The sequence below is a fragment of the Ursus americanus genome, chromosome 16, assembly GCF_024610735.1.
Source record: "Ursus americanus isolate L20-20 chromosome 16, mUrsAme1.1.p, whole genome shotgun sequence".
In the NCBI taxonomy this organism is placed as follows: domain Eukaryota; kingdom Metazoa; phylum Chordata; class Mammalia; order Carnivora; family Ursidae; genus Ursus; species Ursus americanus.
Window position 1 is genome coordinate 22,208,118 of NC_142142.1, and position 18,256 is coordinate 22,226,373.

General features: G+C 37.0%; 1 protein-coding gene across 3 annotated transcripts in view; it reads right to left on the bottom strand.

The window, feature by feature from the left end:
* Positions 1 to 13,383, bottom strand: part of GRM5 (glutamate metabotropic receptor 5) — a 496,070-nt gene extending 482,687 nt beyond the window's left edge. For all 3 annotated transcript variants that reach the window (XM_045797501.2, XM_045797500.2, XM_045797499.2), the window contains exon 1: positions 12,575 to 13,383. In XM_045797501.2, the coding sequence (XP_045653457.1) occupies positions 12,575 to 13,235 (661 nt within the window). In that variant the 5' untranslated portion in view covers positions 13,236 to 13,383. The remainder of the gene's footprint in view (positions 1 to 12,574) is intronic.
* Positions 13,384 to 18,256: the final 4,873 nt, after the last annotated feature.

The window sequence follows — 18,256 nt, forward strand, 5'->3', positions numbered from 1 at the left end:
CATAAAATGCATCATTGGGACATAGTCCCTCATTTCAAAGTCCCCTAAAATGAACATAGCTGACTATCACACCTCTTGCCAAAAAATCTCCTCAACTCAACATTTAGTTAAGTTGAGAAGTCTTTCTGGAGTACATGCAAATGTGCCAAAATGAGATTTCATAACTCCTAGTCCTGATGAATTCCAAAGAAGTCTTTCATACATAAGGCTACATCACTTAACAATATGTTCTCCTGTTCCTAAAAAATGTGTACCATCCTGCTTCCTGCTATAATTGGCATCTGAAGGAAGGAGTGTGGCGTCTGCAATGGAGATGTGAATAAAAACAATCAGATACAGTCTGTACTTATCATCAGACTCACAAAAAGTTCTCCTGTGAGGTCAACTTGTTGCCACAAGCATCCTCCTTAATTTATTTTCTCTTTACTATAATTAATTCCTTCCGTGGGAACAAAGAAAGGTGTTGCTTTCAAACCTGAATAAAAAGATAAAAGAAACATGCTCAAAGATTTTCTCAGTGGGAAAACAAATAGCTTTCTTATTTCTTAGGAAGGGAAAAGGAGTCAATAAGTGTTGAATTCCACTCTTGCTTGAAGCCACCACTACCCCAATATAAAGGGAGGAAGTTTGGGTTTATTTAAAAAGAATTACACTTGGGTCCAAAAACTCGCTCTGCCACTAACTGGATGCAGTATTATTGGGAAAATTACTTCCTCTTTCTATACCTCTTCTCTAACCTATGAAATGATTACTTTATCATACTGTGTTACAGAATAAATGAATCAAGGAACAAATTAATGAAATATCACAGCATATGCAATCATGTTTTAATTCACAGAATAGAATCTCAACTAAATGACATTTGATTGTCAATATCAGTAGTTATCAAAAGGGACAGATAGTTCAACTCCCTCCTTCCCCCAAATGAGACTTAAGCTCACTTTTCCATAGCACCTCCGAGTGATTATCTATTCCAGGCTATGCATAGGACCTACAGAAAACTGACTCACCACCTTCTAAGAGAGGCAATTCCTTCAGTGAACATTTATACTACTGAATAAAAATAACCTTTTTTTTAAATTGAAGCATAATTTGTTACTCTGGCATTTCAGTAATTGGCTCTCTTTGCAATGCTCCTGGTCATATAGAGTGAGTATGGCTCTTTCCACCTGAATTCTCCAAATACCTAAAGGTAGCAGTCAGGTCCCTGCTATGTTTTATCTTTTGTGTGCCAAATTCATTCTCTGAAGACATAGTTTCAAGTCTCATAATCATTTCTGACCACTCTCTTTTGAATAGATCATACTTGGTTGCATTTATTTTAAATGTGGTGCCCAACATTTATAAAATCCATTCCAGGTGTGGTCTGTGAAAGCAAAAAAGCAAGCCACAGAAAGTCAGTCTTGGAAGGTATCTCCAAGAACATACTTTCTAGCACCTCTTCAGATGACAAATGAGGAAGGAGTTGAAGACATATTCTCAGAGTCACACAGTAAACACTCCTGTCTCTAGTGCCACTGTTATTTCTTTTAGTAAAACTAGTCCTTTCAATGTTATTTTTTTCCACCTCCAAAATATCATTAATGTAATCGGGAGTTTTCATATATTCATTTTCAAATTAATGGAATAATGAGGCTATTACCCTTGACCAGACTTACTGAGCAACCTATAAAGTATAAAAACTGCCAGTAACTAAAGAAGAGATGAGGAAAATGTGGTAAAGAGGGACAGAAAGAAAAAAACAGAGAAGGAAGAAAGGGAAAAAATCTTCTGTTTAGATTTTTGTGGGTATCTATCCCTGAGTACTTGCTTCATGTGTATTGGGTAGAGTTTGCTGTGCAGAAATTGTTTTAATTGGAACATGAACACCTCATACCATGCCCTCCCATTCCACAGTAATCTTCATTCAGTAGCAACCTTTGTTACTCAGACTAAACTTTATAAACCCAGAAGCTAATAAAGTTCTAATGACTGAGGAATGGAGTCACAAGATCATCTCCTTAATAAATACAATGAATGAACTTTTTGAATATTTAAACCCTAAATCTCAAAAAATAATGTTATCTCTTTGGGATCTGGAATAAGAGAGGCCAAGGAAGAACACAATGGAGGCAACTCGCATCCATAAAATGGAAAATGCTAAATATATCTAACAGGTGTACATACTAAGAGGTGATCTTCCTTTTTCTTTTTTTAAAGATTTTATTTATTTATTCGACAGAGATAGAGACAGCCAGCGAGAGAGGGAACACAAGCAGGGAGAGTGGGAGAGGAAGAAGCAGGCTCATAGCAGAGGAGCCTGATGTGGGGCTCGATCCCATAATGCCGGGATCATGCCCTGAGCCGAAGGCAGACGCTTAACCGCTGTGCCACCCAGGCGCCCGAAGAGGTGATCTTCCTTAAAGGAAACACCTGATTAGTTGGAACTGCACATTCCCCAGCACCACCAGGTATTTATTTGTGTGTGTTGAGGAACCAGTGCAATAATACCTGCTGAAAACAAGGGTCTTTTGAACTTAGTCATCCCAGGCTTGGAGTATTTCGGTGGGGGGTGGGCAAGGAAGGGACATTTCTGGTATTTTCAGCAGTGAATAGACAGTAATAGTGCGTGAGAGAATGGAAATAGGGAAGCTAGGTCTATCATGAATCTTTTATAGGTGAGTTAGAGTCAAACCAGGTCTAAAGTCCTTTCAGATCTAATCTGTAAACAGGGAAGATCTTGTCCAAGCCACAGCTAGATATGTCAATGGATCCTATGTTTTCCCTGATCAAAGCAATAATAAATCCCTCAGAGGCTAGCCACTAATAGTCCATATGCTATCCTATCTGGAAGGGAAGGTGAGAGCAACACCCCCTGAACGAATTTCCCAGGGCTACCTGTATTTCTTTCATTACCAACAATGAAGTTTCTGACAGTGATATATGGATATGAAAAATTACTTAATTACTACTAAAGTTGCCACTCTATTTCCCAGATTATGGTTCTATGATAAAATCAATTCAACGAAAAATCCACCTAAAAGTTCCTGCATCTTCTGTTTTTTTATGTATTGTTATATCAGGGTAACAAATATAATTACCCAATCATTCCATAATCAGAAAGATTTCTGGGGGTCTAATGTTTTCAGAATTTTTGTGAAGCAAAGGAAAATCTTTCAAAATTTCTGCAAAACCTGCAATATGACTCAGGCAAAGAAGCAATTCATCTAATTCACAGGTCAAGAGCAAAGGGGTCATGCCATTTCTCAAAGCTAATTTCTACATTAATGAGTTCATTTGTAGTCCCTATTACTACTTCAGATAGATATTAAAACTTTCAGCATATTGGCATCATTGAAATGAAGGAAAAGGAATAGAGCAATGAAATGGAGAACTAATACTAAGACCAAAAGAAGAAGGAGAGGGAGACGGAGAGGGAGAGGAAAGAGGAGGAGGAGAGGAGGAGGAGGAGGAAGAGGAGGAGGAGGAGGAGGAGGAGGAGGAGGAGGAGGAGGAGGAGGATGACGACAACAACAACAACAACTTGAGTAATTATACCTATCAATGATGTAGAAATGGACTTCTGGACAGGAATATTGAGTTCCGAAACCTAACTCTGTAACTATGTACAAGTAAGGCCAAATTACTTGTCCTTACTGTCTTTGGTTCCCCAACTGTAGCAGAGGTGTCAAACTACGTGCTCACTTAAGATGCTTCCAGTATTAACATTCTACAAAGTTAACAATAGTTTGTGTCTGAATTATTATCATGATCATCTCAAAATCCACCTCAACTCTCAACACTATTCAACCCCTAGAGAAACAAAATGAAACCCTTTTAAAAAGTATCAGTAAGGCTCATAGTGATATTTCTCATCTTTCCATACTAAATTGTTGTCTTGATATAATTACAATTAATAGAAAAAAATGTGACATGTTTCTTTGTTTCATGTGTATTGAGTTTGAGAAGTTCTTTGTAGATCTTGGATACCAGTCTTTTATCTGTAGTGTCATTTGCAAATATCTTCTCCCATTCCGTGAGCAGCCTCCTAGATTTTTGGACTGTTTCCTTGGCTGTGCAGAAGCTTTTTATTTTGATGAAGTCCCACAAGTTCATTTTATCTTTTGTTTCTCTTGCCTTTGGAGATGTGTCATGAAAAAGGTTGCTGTGGCCAATGTGAAAGAGGTTGCTGCCTATGTTCTCCTCTAGGATTTTGATGGATCCCTGTCTCACATTGAGGTCTCTCATCCATTTGGAGTTTATCTTTGTGTATGGTGTGAGAGAGTGGTCAAGTTTCATTCATTTGCATATAGCTGTCCAATGTTCCCAGCACCATTTATTGAACAGACTGTCTTTTTTCCACTGGATGTTTTTCCTGCTTTGTCAAAGATTAGTTGCCCAAAGAGCCGAGAGTCCATTTCTGGGTTCTCTATTCTGTTCTATTGGTCTATGTGTCTGTTTTCGTGCCAGTACCATGCTGTCTTTGTGATCACAGCTTTGTAGTATAGCTTGAAATCCGGCAACGTGATGCCCCCAGCTTTGTTTTTCCTTTTCAACAATTCCTTGGCAATTCAGGGCCTTTTCTGGTTCCACGCAAATTGAAGGGTTGGTTGTTCCAGTTCTTTGAAAAATGTCATTGGTATTTTGATCGGGATGGCATTGAAAGTGTAGATTGCTCTGGGTAGCATAGACATTTTAACTATGTTTATTCTTCTGATCCATGAGCATGGAATATTTTCCCATCTTTTTGTGTCTTCTTCAATGTCTTTCAAGAGTAATTTGTAGGTTCTAGAATATAGATCCTTTATGTCTCTGGTTAAGTTAATTCCAAGATAACATATGATTTTTGGTGCTATTGTAAATGGAATGGATTCCCTAATTTCTCTTTCTCCAGTCTCATTGTTCATGTATAGAAATGCAACTGATTTCTGAGCATTGATTTTGTATCTTGCCACATTACTGAATTGCTCTATAACTTCTAGTAGTTTAGGGGCGCAGTCTTTTGGGTTTTCCATATAGAGTATCAAGTCATCTGCGAAGAGAGACAGTTTGACTTCTTCTTTGACAGTTTGGATACCTTTTATCCCTTTTTGTTGTCTGATTGCTGTTGCAAGGAGTTCTAGTACTATGTTGAATAATAATGGCGAGAGTGGGCATCCTTGTCGTGTTCCTGATCTTAAGGAAAAGGCTTCCAGCTTTTCCCCATTGAGAATGATATTTACTGTAGGCTTTTCATAGATGGTTTTTATGAGATTGAGGAATGTAACCTCTATCCCTACACTCTGAAGGGTTTTAATCAGGAAAGGATGCTGTATTTTGTCAAATGCTTTCTCTGCATCAATTGAGAGGATCATATGGTTCTTGACTCTTTTCTTGTTGATATGATCTATCACACTGATCGATTTGTGAATGTTGAACCACCATTTCATCACAGGGATGAATCCCACTTGGTCATGATGGATAATCCTTTTAATGTACTGTTGGATCCTATTAGCTAGGATCTTGTAGAGAATTTTCACATCCATATTCATCAGGGGTATCAGTCTATAATTCTCCTTTTTGATAGGGTCTTTGCCTGGTTTGGGGATCAAGGTAATACTGGCCTCATAGAATGAGTTTGGTAGTTTTCCTTCTGTTTCTATTTTTTGAAACAGCTTTAGGAGAATAGGTATTATGTCTTCTTTGAATGTTTGGTAGAATTCCCTGGGGAATCCGTCAGGCCTGGGACTCTTGTTTTTTGGGAGGTTTTTGACAAATCAAAAAATGGGCAGAAGATATGAACAGACACTTTTCCAATGAAGACATACAAATGGCTAACAGACACATGAAAAAATGTTCAAAATCATTAGCCATCAAGGAAATTCAAATCAAAACCACACTGAGATACCACCTTACGCCAGTTAGAATGGCAAAAATAGACAAGGCAAGAAATAACAATTGTTGGAGAGGATGTGGAGAAAGGGGATCCCTCCTACATTGTTGGTGGGAATGCAAGTTGGTACAGCCACTCTGGAAAACAGTGTGGAGGTCCCTTAAAAAGTTAAAAATTGAGCTACCCTATGATCCAGCCATTGCACTACTGGGTATTTACCCCAAAGATACAGACGTAGTGAAGAGAAGGGCCATATGCACCCCAATGTTCATAGCAGCAATGTCCACAATAGCTAAATTGTGGAAGGAGCCGAGATGCCCTTCAACAGATGACTGGATTAAGAAGTTGTGGTCCATATATACGATGGAATATTACTCAGCTATCAGAAAGAACGAGTTCTCAACATTTGCTACAACATGGACAGCACTGGAGGAGATAACGCTAAGTGAAATAAGTCAAGCAGAGAAAGACAACTATCATATGATTTCTCTCATCTATGGAACATAAGAACTAGGATGATCGGTAGGGGAAGAAAGGGATAAAGAAAGGGGGGGTAATCAGAAGGGGGAATGAAACATGAGAGACTATGGACTATGAGAAACAAACTGAGGACTTCAGAGGGGAGGGGGGTGGGGGAATGGGATAGACCGGTGATGGGTAGTAAGGAGGGCACGTATTGCATGGTGCACTGGGTGTTATACACAACTAATGAATCATCGAGCCTTACATCGGAAACCGGGGATGTACTGTATGGTGACTAACATAATATAATAAAAAATCATTTAAAAAAAATAAAAAAAAATAAAAAAAAAAACAAATGGCTAACAGACACATGAAAAAATGTTCAAAATCATTAGTCATCAGGGAAATTCAAATCAAAACCACACTAAGATACCACCTTATGCCAGTTAGAATGGCAAAAATTGACAAGGCAGGAAACAACAAATGTTGGAGAAGATGTGGAGAAAGGGGATCCCCCTTACATTGGTGGTGGGAATGCAAGTTGGTACAGCCACTCTGGAAAACAGTATGGAGGTCCCTTAAAAAGTTAAAAATTGAGCTACCCTATGATCCAACAATTGCACTACTGGGTATTTACCTCAAAGATACAGACGTAGTGAAGAGAAGGGCCATATGCACCTCAATGTTCATAGCGGCATTATCCACAATAGCTAAATCGTGGAAGGAGCCAAGATGCCCTTCAACAGATGACTGGATTAAGAAGATGTGGTGCATATATACAATGGAATATTACTCAGCCATCAGAAAGAACAATTTCACAACATTTGCAGTAACATGAACGGGACTGGAGGAGATAATGTTAAGCAAAATAAGTCAAGCACAGAAAGACAATTATCATATGGTTTCACTCATTTATGGAACATAAGAAGTAGGAAGATCAGTAGGAGAAGAAAGGGATAAAGAAAGGGGGGGTAATCAGAAGGGGGAATGAACCATGAGAGAGTATGGACTCTGGGAAACAAACTGAGGGCTTCAGAGGGGACAGGGGTGGGGGAATGGGATAGGCTGGTGATGGGTAGTAAGGAGGGCATGTATTGCATGGTGCACTGGGTGTTATATGCAAGTAATGAATCATGGAACTTTACATCAAAAACTAGGGATGTACTGTATGGTGACTAACATAATAAAAAATATTATTATTAAAAAAAAGAAAAAATGTGACAGGAAAATGAGGTCCCATTCTTTAGAAGTTAAACTAAGCATATAGACTATGAATCACATTGAAAATCTTTCAAGCAAAACTTGATTGTTATCACCTGTTAAAATAATTGATGGAAAACCGTATCACAACTTGAAAGTGGTACATTGCAACGTACAGGTTAGACTGAAGACAATGTTCCTAATGATGTCATTTTACCAGTACAACTTATTGGTACATTTTTCCCCAAGAGCATCACTGACATGTTTTTTGGCTAGAACAAATTAACATTCCTATATTATTAGATGGAAATAATAAATCAAGAGTGAATGCAAACAAAAATGGAGTAGGGTATGGATAGAATTTTACAATTAATCAAGGGAAGCATCTTGGCACCTCATTTTTATAAAGAAGCAAAACTGAAAAATGACAAGCACCTGTTATTTATCTACATGCTATATATTCATAAACAGTGAGTTAGATACTATTCTAACACAAATTCATCCATTCAGCAAATAGTCTTTGAACACCTATTATGTGCTAGGCACCCTCATAGGCCCTGTGTACAGTGGAGTTTCAAAGTCAGCAAAAATTGCGAAGTATAAAAATCCCATAAGTCATCCATAAAGTATAATATACATGACTTTGTACATAAAATCCAATCTGTAACCACTTTTCTCAATGAAATAGAGCTGGATCAAGGGGAAGCATGTAACCATGGAATTCATGCAAGTGTCTTATTACTTAAAGCATCAACACTTTAAGGGAATTATCGAACCTTTAGTCATGGGAGTATGGATGAAAGACTTTAAATTTTTCTTCTTGCCTACAGCACTTACTTCACATTTATAAAATAATACATTATATTTTATTACACATGTAAATATAAAGATATTAATTCATTTTAATACATGTATTTTGTTTTGATTTTGAGGTATAAACGTTGTAGTAGTATCCAATTGGGAGACAGGACAGTTAAAGGCATGGGAATGAGTATGTTTATACTAGACTCTGTCTTGAAGGTATTCATTATTGCTCATAAATTTATGGTTAGCTGAGTAATGATTATAGTTTCAGCTGTCTCTATGTGTGATTGCAATTAATGGTGGGTCAGGAAGGCAACTGTGTTGGATCTTCATTGGGTGTTCTCACATAGTTGAGTTCAAGTGGTCTAAGATGGCCTCATCTGGAAAACCTGGGTGCTCTCATCTTTTGCATGGTGATGATAGTGTCCCAAGACAGACAGACAAGAAAGGAAGTCCTCACTTCCACTACATCTTATTAACCAAAGCAGTCATAAGGCTGGTGCTTCTTGGGAGTAGAAGGGAACTATCAAGTTACAAAACAAAGGAAGTCATCAAAACAGCTGGTCTGCCACACCCCCAAAGAGGGAAGCACTACTGATCCTGTGACATAAATGGACCCACATACCAAAGTTTGCAAAAGTGCTGAGGCAAAAGACCCCTTAGAGCAGAGAGAGTACTGACTCGATAGACACCTTCAAAAGGACTGTTTTTTTTTTTCTTCTTCTGAATAATTTCTGTTCCTTTCCTACACACAGTTGAAGAATTGGTATGGACTGCATTAAAAAAAATCTTTTTTTTTTCTTTTTTTGCTTTCATACTATTAATCGGTTTGCCTAGAAGGCCTAGGCAGAATTTCTGCATGGTACAACAAGCCACAGTAAATACTCAGTCTTGTAGCCTAGAAAAACCACATATCAAGGAAATGGCAAATGTAAGAGATTAACATTGAAGCAAAACCCCAAGTCTCCTTGTGTTCTCTTCTGGAATTCTGTGACAGCAACACTTTCTTGAAGGAACACCTTGTGATCCTGCCAGGAGGACTGAGTGACACAGCACTATCATGTTTAAGTATAAAGTAAATGAGCAATTTGTGGGGTGAGGGAGGATAAAGGATTTTTTAAATGGGACATCTTTTCATAGACATCAATGCCTCTTGGGAAAACATTTGGAAAGTTCAACACTCTTTAAAAAAGAGGAATATCAACTGGGCAAAGGTGGATAATTATAAGGACATAGGAATAATTTGAGGTACTGGGGCTGAGAGATCTAGGGCTAGAGAGGGTTACCCCAAACCAGCCAGAGAAAGAGGCTGAAGGAAGAACTGGTATTACCATTTCATGGAAAATCCCACAGGGGCTTTCTGAAGGGCCAGGCTACAGAAAACCAGGCATCATCTTGGGGAGTTTCCACAGTACCCAACAGAGCTTTATTTCATTACACTCAAGCACTTTTCTGATCCCAGATGTGATTTTTACCTTCTGAAACTTCTTACCACACCACTTCTATACAGATAAATTGTAAGATATAATACCACATAACCTCATTATCCACATACTTGCTTGGGATCAAAGCAATATAAATACTTTCTGACTAAACCACATAAAGAAATAAACCAAAGAGTATTTCTTCCTGTCTTTGTCCATACTCAAGTGTGCTCTCTCCTGAATCCTAGTGGTATCCAAATATTTTGCCAGTATTTTGGCAATAAAATTACTATTGACCTATTTTTGGCAAAATAATTAAATCTGCCTAGATTCGGCAATGGAATTTTTATTGGCTTATTTTTTTTTTTACCCACAAATAGAATGTTTCCTTTTAATGGTTATGTTTCAATAGGTGGCTTATGCTTATAAAACACAACTTCAAATGTTTGCATGTGAAAGTTATACAAGAAAAGTAAGTCTCTCCCATTCTACCTGATCCCCTAACTCTTCTATTTCCTCCTCAGCAGGAGCAATTGTTACCTGTTTTGGTCTTCTCTGAGAGCAATTCTTTGAATATCAATCAAATGATTTACATAAACTCCATTTTACACAAATAACATGCCATACACAAAACTGCACCTTGCTTTTTTCACTTAAAAAATGATCTTGGAGTTCATTATTATTATTTCATTGCCTACAGAATGCCTCATTCATTTTAATAGCTAAGCAATAATACTTATATGGACAAATCAGTTTATTTTATTAGATCACTATTGGTGTACATTTATGTTATAAATGTAAATTAGTAACAGCCAATGGTCATGATGATGAGTTTCACTTAGAACACAATCTTGAATTGGCCTGTCCTACATAGAGACCAAGACTTACTCTTCTAAAGCTAGAGGGAAGTGCCTACTGAAACTTATGATTTGAAGCGAACCAAAACATAAATTTATTCTTGGAATTTTAGAACATTTTTTTACTTTCCCACCTCATATTTTCTCATGCCCTTTCCTGGAACTCCATCCTTTCTTAATTTTCACCAATTGTCAGTATTCTTCCTGTCAAAATCCAACTCAAAATCCATTACCTTCTTGAAGATCTTGAAGATGGGGCCTATAACCACAGGATAGGACTTGATTTTTTCTCTGTTTACTTTAAAGACATATTTATAACTTCTTGTCATCATGAATAATCGTTATGTAAGTATCAATGCATGCCTCCTGTCCTTTGCCAGATTGTATACCCATTAAGGGTATTTATTGATATATAAAACAGAGGGCTGTCCCTTCACAGGACTATCAGAAGTCCTTACATGTATTTGTGCTTAATAAATATGTATTCTATAAATATATCCTCAGGTGTGATTACATTGAATTCTGTTCAATTATAATAGGGCCCTAAGCTAGAAGTCAGTAACTAGGAGTCCTACTTTTAAAATTACTGTTAGGTATACATTGGACGGACCATTTAAACTCTTAAAGCATGTGTATTTTAAAATGGGAATAAAATACCTGGATTGCCTGTATCACTGGATTGTTGTGAGGTTAAAGTGAAATATGGTTTTATAATGAAAATCTCAGCATTAGAAAAAATCCAAGGTCTCCTCGATCATCTATCCCTTGCTCAAAATCTCCATATACCAACATCTCGATAAGTAAATTACAAACTTATATGTAAGAATTTCCAGAGGCATAAAATTCTCAATCCGGTATGGAAGCCCATTTTTGTTTGTGCAGCTCTGAACATCGTTAATGAGTGGGCCCACGGTGAAATCTATATTATGCCACTTCATAATTAATAGTTTGCTATATCTGACTGGTGATTGGTTACCAACCTCCAAAGTAGGCTCACTCTGGTCATTTCATAAATTGTTCAATAACTCAACCCCACATTTTACAGGATTGGATTGTTTGGACCATATTGATAATGTTATTGCAAGATTCTTGAATTCTTAACTAATCCTCACAATGCTTCCATGAACTATAAAAAGTATTTTGTACCTTCTGGCTTTAGTATATGCATATGTTGTGCTAGAAAGAGTGTTGTGTAATTAGTGAGTCTCACATTTGGGTCACTTAAGGTAGTCAAACCAAACCTATCCCAAACAGCCTTAGTCATGAACTAATAAGTTATGTATATGAAAACATTTCAAAGCACCGCAACCAATAAAAAGGACTAATAGTGTTATTGTTTAAAAACCTCAGTCATGTTTTGCTTCCTTGTTTTGCTTTGAGCATAAAGAAGCAAGAAATTTTAAAGCAAAACAATTTTGACTTGTTAAAACTTACACTCTGAGTATGTTCTAGACAAGGGTAATATTAATTCATACATATCTTTCTTCCAGATTTAACTATACTCTCTTTTGAAAAAAAAATAGTTGTAAGACTAAACTGATGATTTTCTATTACAGTATACCTGGACCAGAACCGACTGCCTTCAGTTCCTACCTCCATTTATGTGTACCTTCTTCATCAAAAACAATAGGCAATTGGAGCAACTTTAAATGTGAAAATTATGAGGTGTTCAATGAATTTCAGAAAACTTAAAAATCTCTATAATCATCATAGCAGAAGTACAGATAATATAATGTATAACACAAAAAAAATTTCACTTCACTGAATGATGGCCACAAAAACATTCATATTAGCTTAAATCTAAGCTTCTCTAGACATCTGCCACTCGACCTCTTCTTATATTACTGGTATAACCAGGCAACTCACAAGATCCCAAATAATCAAGAATATTTTAGTCTTCCAAAGCCTGAAATTGTAACTGGGAATCTGCTGAGTGTATAATAAGACATACATCAACGGATGTAAAGGATGCTTACCTTCTGTGTGTACAGCTGACACATAGGTCCAGTTGTACCTCTTCACTATGTCCACCATGGCCCGTGCCTGCTGAGCATCTGAAGGTACAACCCTCATGAAGTACTTGAACAAAGTCTTGTCACTCAGATCCATGCTTGTTGCCGAGTAAGCAATCTGAGGTATGTTGAAAAGCTGGAGCAAGTTCTGGACCTGAATTGCCACGGAACTGGAGCCAGGCCCAATGACCCCTACAATGGGCTTCTTAGAGCGGAAGGAAGAGGAAGACCCATCCACGCAGCGCACCAAACCTTCTTCTTCTTCTGAAGAAATGAGGGAGTCCCTTATGAACTCAATGCTCTGCTCTAGGGCCACAGCTGAATGCCAGCAGGAATCCCTTATCTCACAACCCAGTGTGATGTTGGGCAAGAGCGTGGGGTCTGAGTTGATCCTTTCCAGAGTATGCAGCATGGCCTCCACTCTCTGAATGCCATACTGTTCACGAACTGCCCCACACTTCCTCTCATGAACTTTGTCCACTGTGGGCTGGTGGTGGACAGAAAAGAGAGCTCCAATAATGATGTCACCCGGCATGTGAGCCACCACCCTCCTCTCACTGGATTGTGCACTCCCACGGACATCTTCTTTCAAAAGCAGAACTGACAGGATCAACAGAAGGACCATTTTAGGAAAGGAGTTCAAGCTAATAAAGATAGCATCGTGGGGAAAATTTAGGAGAGTTCTGATAGATAGAATCAAACAACGTCCTATGTTGGGTGGCAAACCAAGGAATTAGCCAGTAATTTAGATGTGCTCTCTAAAGGACCACCACGTCCCCACGTACCATTGAGTTAGATGCATCCACGTGATCATGATCTTCAAAACCTGAAAAAAAAATAGCATCGGTATTTAGCAACGTAAGTACAACTAGTTTGAGAAACTCTCATGGTCTATATTAGTAGACTTTGATTATGTAAATTAGGAATATAATCTTTTTGAAAAAGCAATCTAAAAATCTTTAAGACTCTTCTTTGTCTCTTTTGTAATTTTGTAATTTGATGAAGCAATCTGATAGAGCTTCTTGATCCTACTTTACATAAATCAGTATTTTTTTCATTTGTTCATTTGGAGTACACAAAAGCAAATCTTATGTGTGGTAGGCCAAATGATACTCTTATGTGGAGATGAGAGAAAGCACCGTAAAAACAAAACTATGGCATGAACAGAAAACTTTAGGGAGTATGCAATCCAAAATAAAAAACACTAGTTGTCTCTGGGTGATGGTACTTTTTGTTTTAGAAACACTTTTTTTTCCAAATTTTCAGCATTAATCATGTATTAACTATGCAATCACAAAAATAAAGTAACTTTTAAATAAAGACTACATAACCCCTCTTCAAATGCAATGTAAGGCAAGCTGAACAATCTTCCCAATAAGTATTGTGTCCAGTTTCCATATAATATAAAACAAAGACATACGAGGCCAGGTAGGTATTTCCAAGCTAAATGAATTACAGGAAAGAAGGAAGAGGGTTGGGGTATTGCAGAGTAAAATGTTCCCCAACTAGGTAGAAAAACAAAGTGAAATGGGCACCAGTTTTTGGCAAAAATAGCTTTCAGTTCAAACTCCAGTTCTGCTATTAAGAATTATTAATAAAGTATTCAACCTCTCAGTACCAGAATTTTCTCATCCAAAAAGTCCCATCATATGTACTAGGCTACCCTTATGGTAATCAACATAAGATATCAACTATGCAAAAGTTTTGTATATTGAATAGGACTATATACGTTCAGGACATGACTTTTTCTGTTATTATATTTCCAAGGGCATTCTGTAGCTATGTGGTGAGGACAGAAAATTCTCTGGCAACCCACTCAGTCCTCCAGAGTCTTCAGAGTAATTACAGAGTCTTGTAATAAAATTCACAGTAATCAGTCCTCTATCTCTGGTCCAGGAGAAAAAAAAAATTCCATATCACAAAGACTCCAAGGGCTGGAAGGATGCATGTTTAGAACTATCCTTCCAAGTAGAAACTTAGTACAGTGTTGAATATAGTCATCTATTTCAGTTTAAACTTCCAGGAAGAAGGAAATTTGTCCCAAATTGCCTATAGCAAATTCTAGCAGAGTTTGTAAAAGGGAACTGACAAATTAGTGATTTGGGTTATTGAAATAATTGTATAAGAGACATATTTGGTACGTTATCCTCTCTGGAGCCAAGGATCTCAAATTGTTTTCAAGTGACTGACTCCCTAAGCAGCACCTTTCAAAGACAGGTGATGCTTCTTCAGGAATTTATACAAGTATGATGCTTCTTCAAGAATACTAATGGTTTTCAAAACCCATCAGATCTGCAAAAATTCTAGTCCACACACCAAGTGAAGATGACCTGAATCACAGTTCTAATCACTCCCCAGCTCCCACCATTTCCACCACTGCCTTTTACTGTTTCTTATGGCAACAGAGAAAGGCGGCCTTGCATAGTGCCAAACATTAAAATAAAAAACCTTATCAAATAACTAGATGTTCCAGGATAACTAGGTGTTTAGCAATATTTAGGGCAAAAAAATCAGTTTTGGTATAGAAGTTGGCACTGTAGGCAGGGGGCAGGGAACAAAGACTGATATTAACTCTTTCATTTGGGAAATTATCTGACTATTCTCAAGATTTCCCTTCACTTGCTTAGACCAAAGACGTAGAGACCAATGCTTATTCTCATGAACATGTGAATTCTACTTCAGACCAAAAAAAAAAAAATACATATACGTATGGTAAAAGAAATTACAATGTCTTGTTAAATCCAGAACGTTACTGAGCAAACTCAATAACAAAACAGGACTCACTTTTATTACATAAGAGCATCAAAGTGATAAGTGAGACTAGAAGTGGCTTAAAAATGGTGAAACTAAAATATTCCTATGAATTTTATTTGTTAGAATTATATTCGGCAAGCCCTATATATTGAGACATAGTCAACACACACACACGCACATAAAACACTGAAGTATTGCCTTCCATTTATAAGCTAAATTAATTTTTTAACTCATTCAAGAAATATCTACTAACTTTTGAGTGGGCAAGCCTAATGTAATGAATCAACACAATGATGTACATTGATAATTGCCATCATTATCTTTCATTGAACACCCATCATCCACCAGGCACTTGTTCATTAACTCATTTAACAAATATTGATGGCATGCCTATGCCATGACTCTGTCCTCGAAATTAAGTATTCAAGAGAGAACAGGTGATAGATACATGCTTCCTATCGGGCTCACAGATCAGTAGTATAAAAGGTGACTTTAGCTAGAGCCTGGTAAATGCAAAGAACGATAAAAGAAAGAAGGCAGTCATGTGAAAAGTATGGCCAGAGCATAAAGAATGGGAGCAACTGTGGTACAAGATGAGGCTGCAAAAATAAGAAAGGGCCAGACCATGTAGGATAGTGTAAGCTATTAAAAGGAATTTGTATGTTAAGAGCAATAGAAAACCATTGAGATATAAACAAACGACTGGCACAATTCAATCTTACAAAAGATTGTTCTAGCTGCTCATTGTTCTGGATAATGGACAGAAGAAATCTGATTAGGAGACCTGAATAATCTAAGTAAGGAATTACAGTGGCTTCACTATTATTGGGGACAGCAGATATAGAAAGAAGTGGACACAATCAGATATATTTTGCAAGTAGAATCAACTGGACTTGTGATGGACTGGATGTGGGTTATAAGGTAGAGAAAAATTAAGGTCTACTCCTAGGTTTTGAGTCTAAAAACAAGTGTATTTTACTATTAAAATATATGGGATGGACTGGTACAGAAACAGATGGAGGCGGAGAAAAACTGAGTAATTTTCTCCTGAACATGTTAAATGTGAGATACTTGTAAAGCACCTAGGTGCAGGTGCCAAACAGGAGGGTGGCTATATAAGGCTGGACCAAGACGAGTGATCTGGGTTAGAGATGTCAACTGAGGGTCACCAAGACATAAAATCTTTGCAATGAATATAATCAACTGGAAAGCAAGTATAAATAAAGAAAAGGTGGAGCTGAGAAGTAAGCCCCACAGAGAGGTCAGATTGTGGAAAAGCCAGAGAAGGAAACAAAGGCAAGTCATAAGTAAGGAGAGAACATAAGAACATGTGATATAAAAGGAACCAAAAGAGAAAGTCCTGAGCAATTTATATTCACAGACACACATAGGGCTTTCATGTTGCAAAAAATAAAATATATCCTGTTCTCCCAAAAATATTATTTTCTGTGTGCATTGAGTGTCTGTGTGTGGATGTGTCTGTGTGTGGCATGTGTGTGGCAATAATCCTTATAACAACCTTGAGATGTAAGTATTATTTTATTATATTTTACAAATGATGTAATTGGTTTTGATAAGTTAAAAACTGGCCAGTCATTCATAGCATAACATATAAAGGTATGGAATCACTGTATCATACACCTGAAACTAATGTAACATTGTGTGCCAACTAAACATAAATGAATGAATGAATGAATGAATGAATGAATAACTAGCCCATCCCTTAGAAAGTGATGGACTTAGAATTTATGTCACGTAGCCTCTCTGAGCCTAAATTGGAATGACAATAGTATCACTCAAAGGGTTTTAATGAGGATTGAATGAGATATTTCAAAATAGTCCTTTTATAAAATCGTCCCAGATCCTTCACATTGTAGTATTTGCTCTAATCCCTGAATTCACATGACATTTTTATTGATACTTTGTGTTTATTACTAAGCTAATATTATAGCTATTTATACATGTTTTATCTTCCAACACACTTTGGATCCCTTAAAGGTTAAATTGATGCTATATATGGCACCTGGTATAATCCTTACACAAGATAGATGTTCAATAAATTCTGCTACATGAACAAATAAATACAGTGAATTGCCTCCACTGGGCTTTCTGGTCAACTACCTGATTGAGGTTCCAAAATAGTATCCCTCGCCCCACCCTGGAAAATTTAAAAATGGATAATACAACTCCCTCCATCCAATGGGTTCAGGCAACAGAGGTCCTCAAAAAGAGAAGAGGGCACTGACAACGTAGCAGGCAGAAACCTTTAGAGTTCCCCATGGCTTTTCAACATATTAAGGAAAATTGCATCACAGAACTAGAGAGAGCCCTGTAGATGACTCAGTTTAATTGAGACTCACAAAGATTAAATGATTTTTGGCAGGCCTGGGACCAGAACCCAGCAAAATGCCATCTCAAAACTCAGGTTTAATCACATTCTACAACTTGGTATCTGCTCTTCCATAATTTTCTAAACATATAATTTTTATCATATTTTTAAATTCAAATAGTGTTAGTATGAAATCTATATCAATATATCTTATTATTCTCTATATATTGTAAATATTTTCCATATTGGTTCATTTTGTTGATGGGGACAACAATAACAATAATTAAAATACAGAGAGAGCTTACCACGTGCTAGGCACTATGTTTAGTGTTTCACATGAAATATCATTTGTCATAAAAAAACTGTAAGATAAATAATTTTATGCATATTTTACAGATGAAGGATCTGAGGCTCAGATAGATGGAATGGTTTGCTTAATATTCTAAAGCAAGTGACTATCAGAGCCAAGATTCACACTCAGAACACCCATTTCTTTTTAACAGCTGCATAACATTCAATTATATGATTATACCAAAATTTATTTAATTATCCCCTATTAGTAG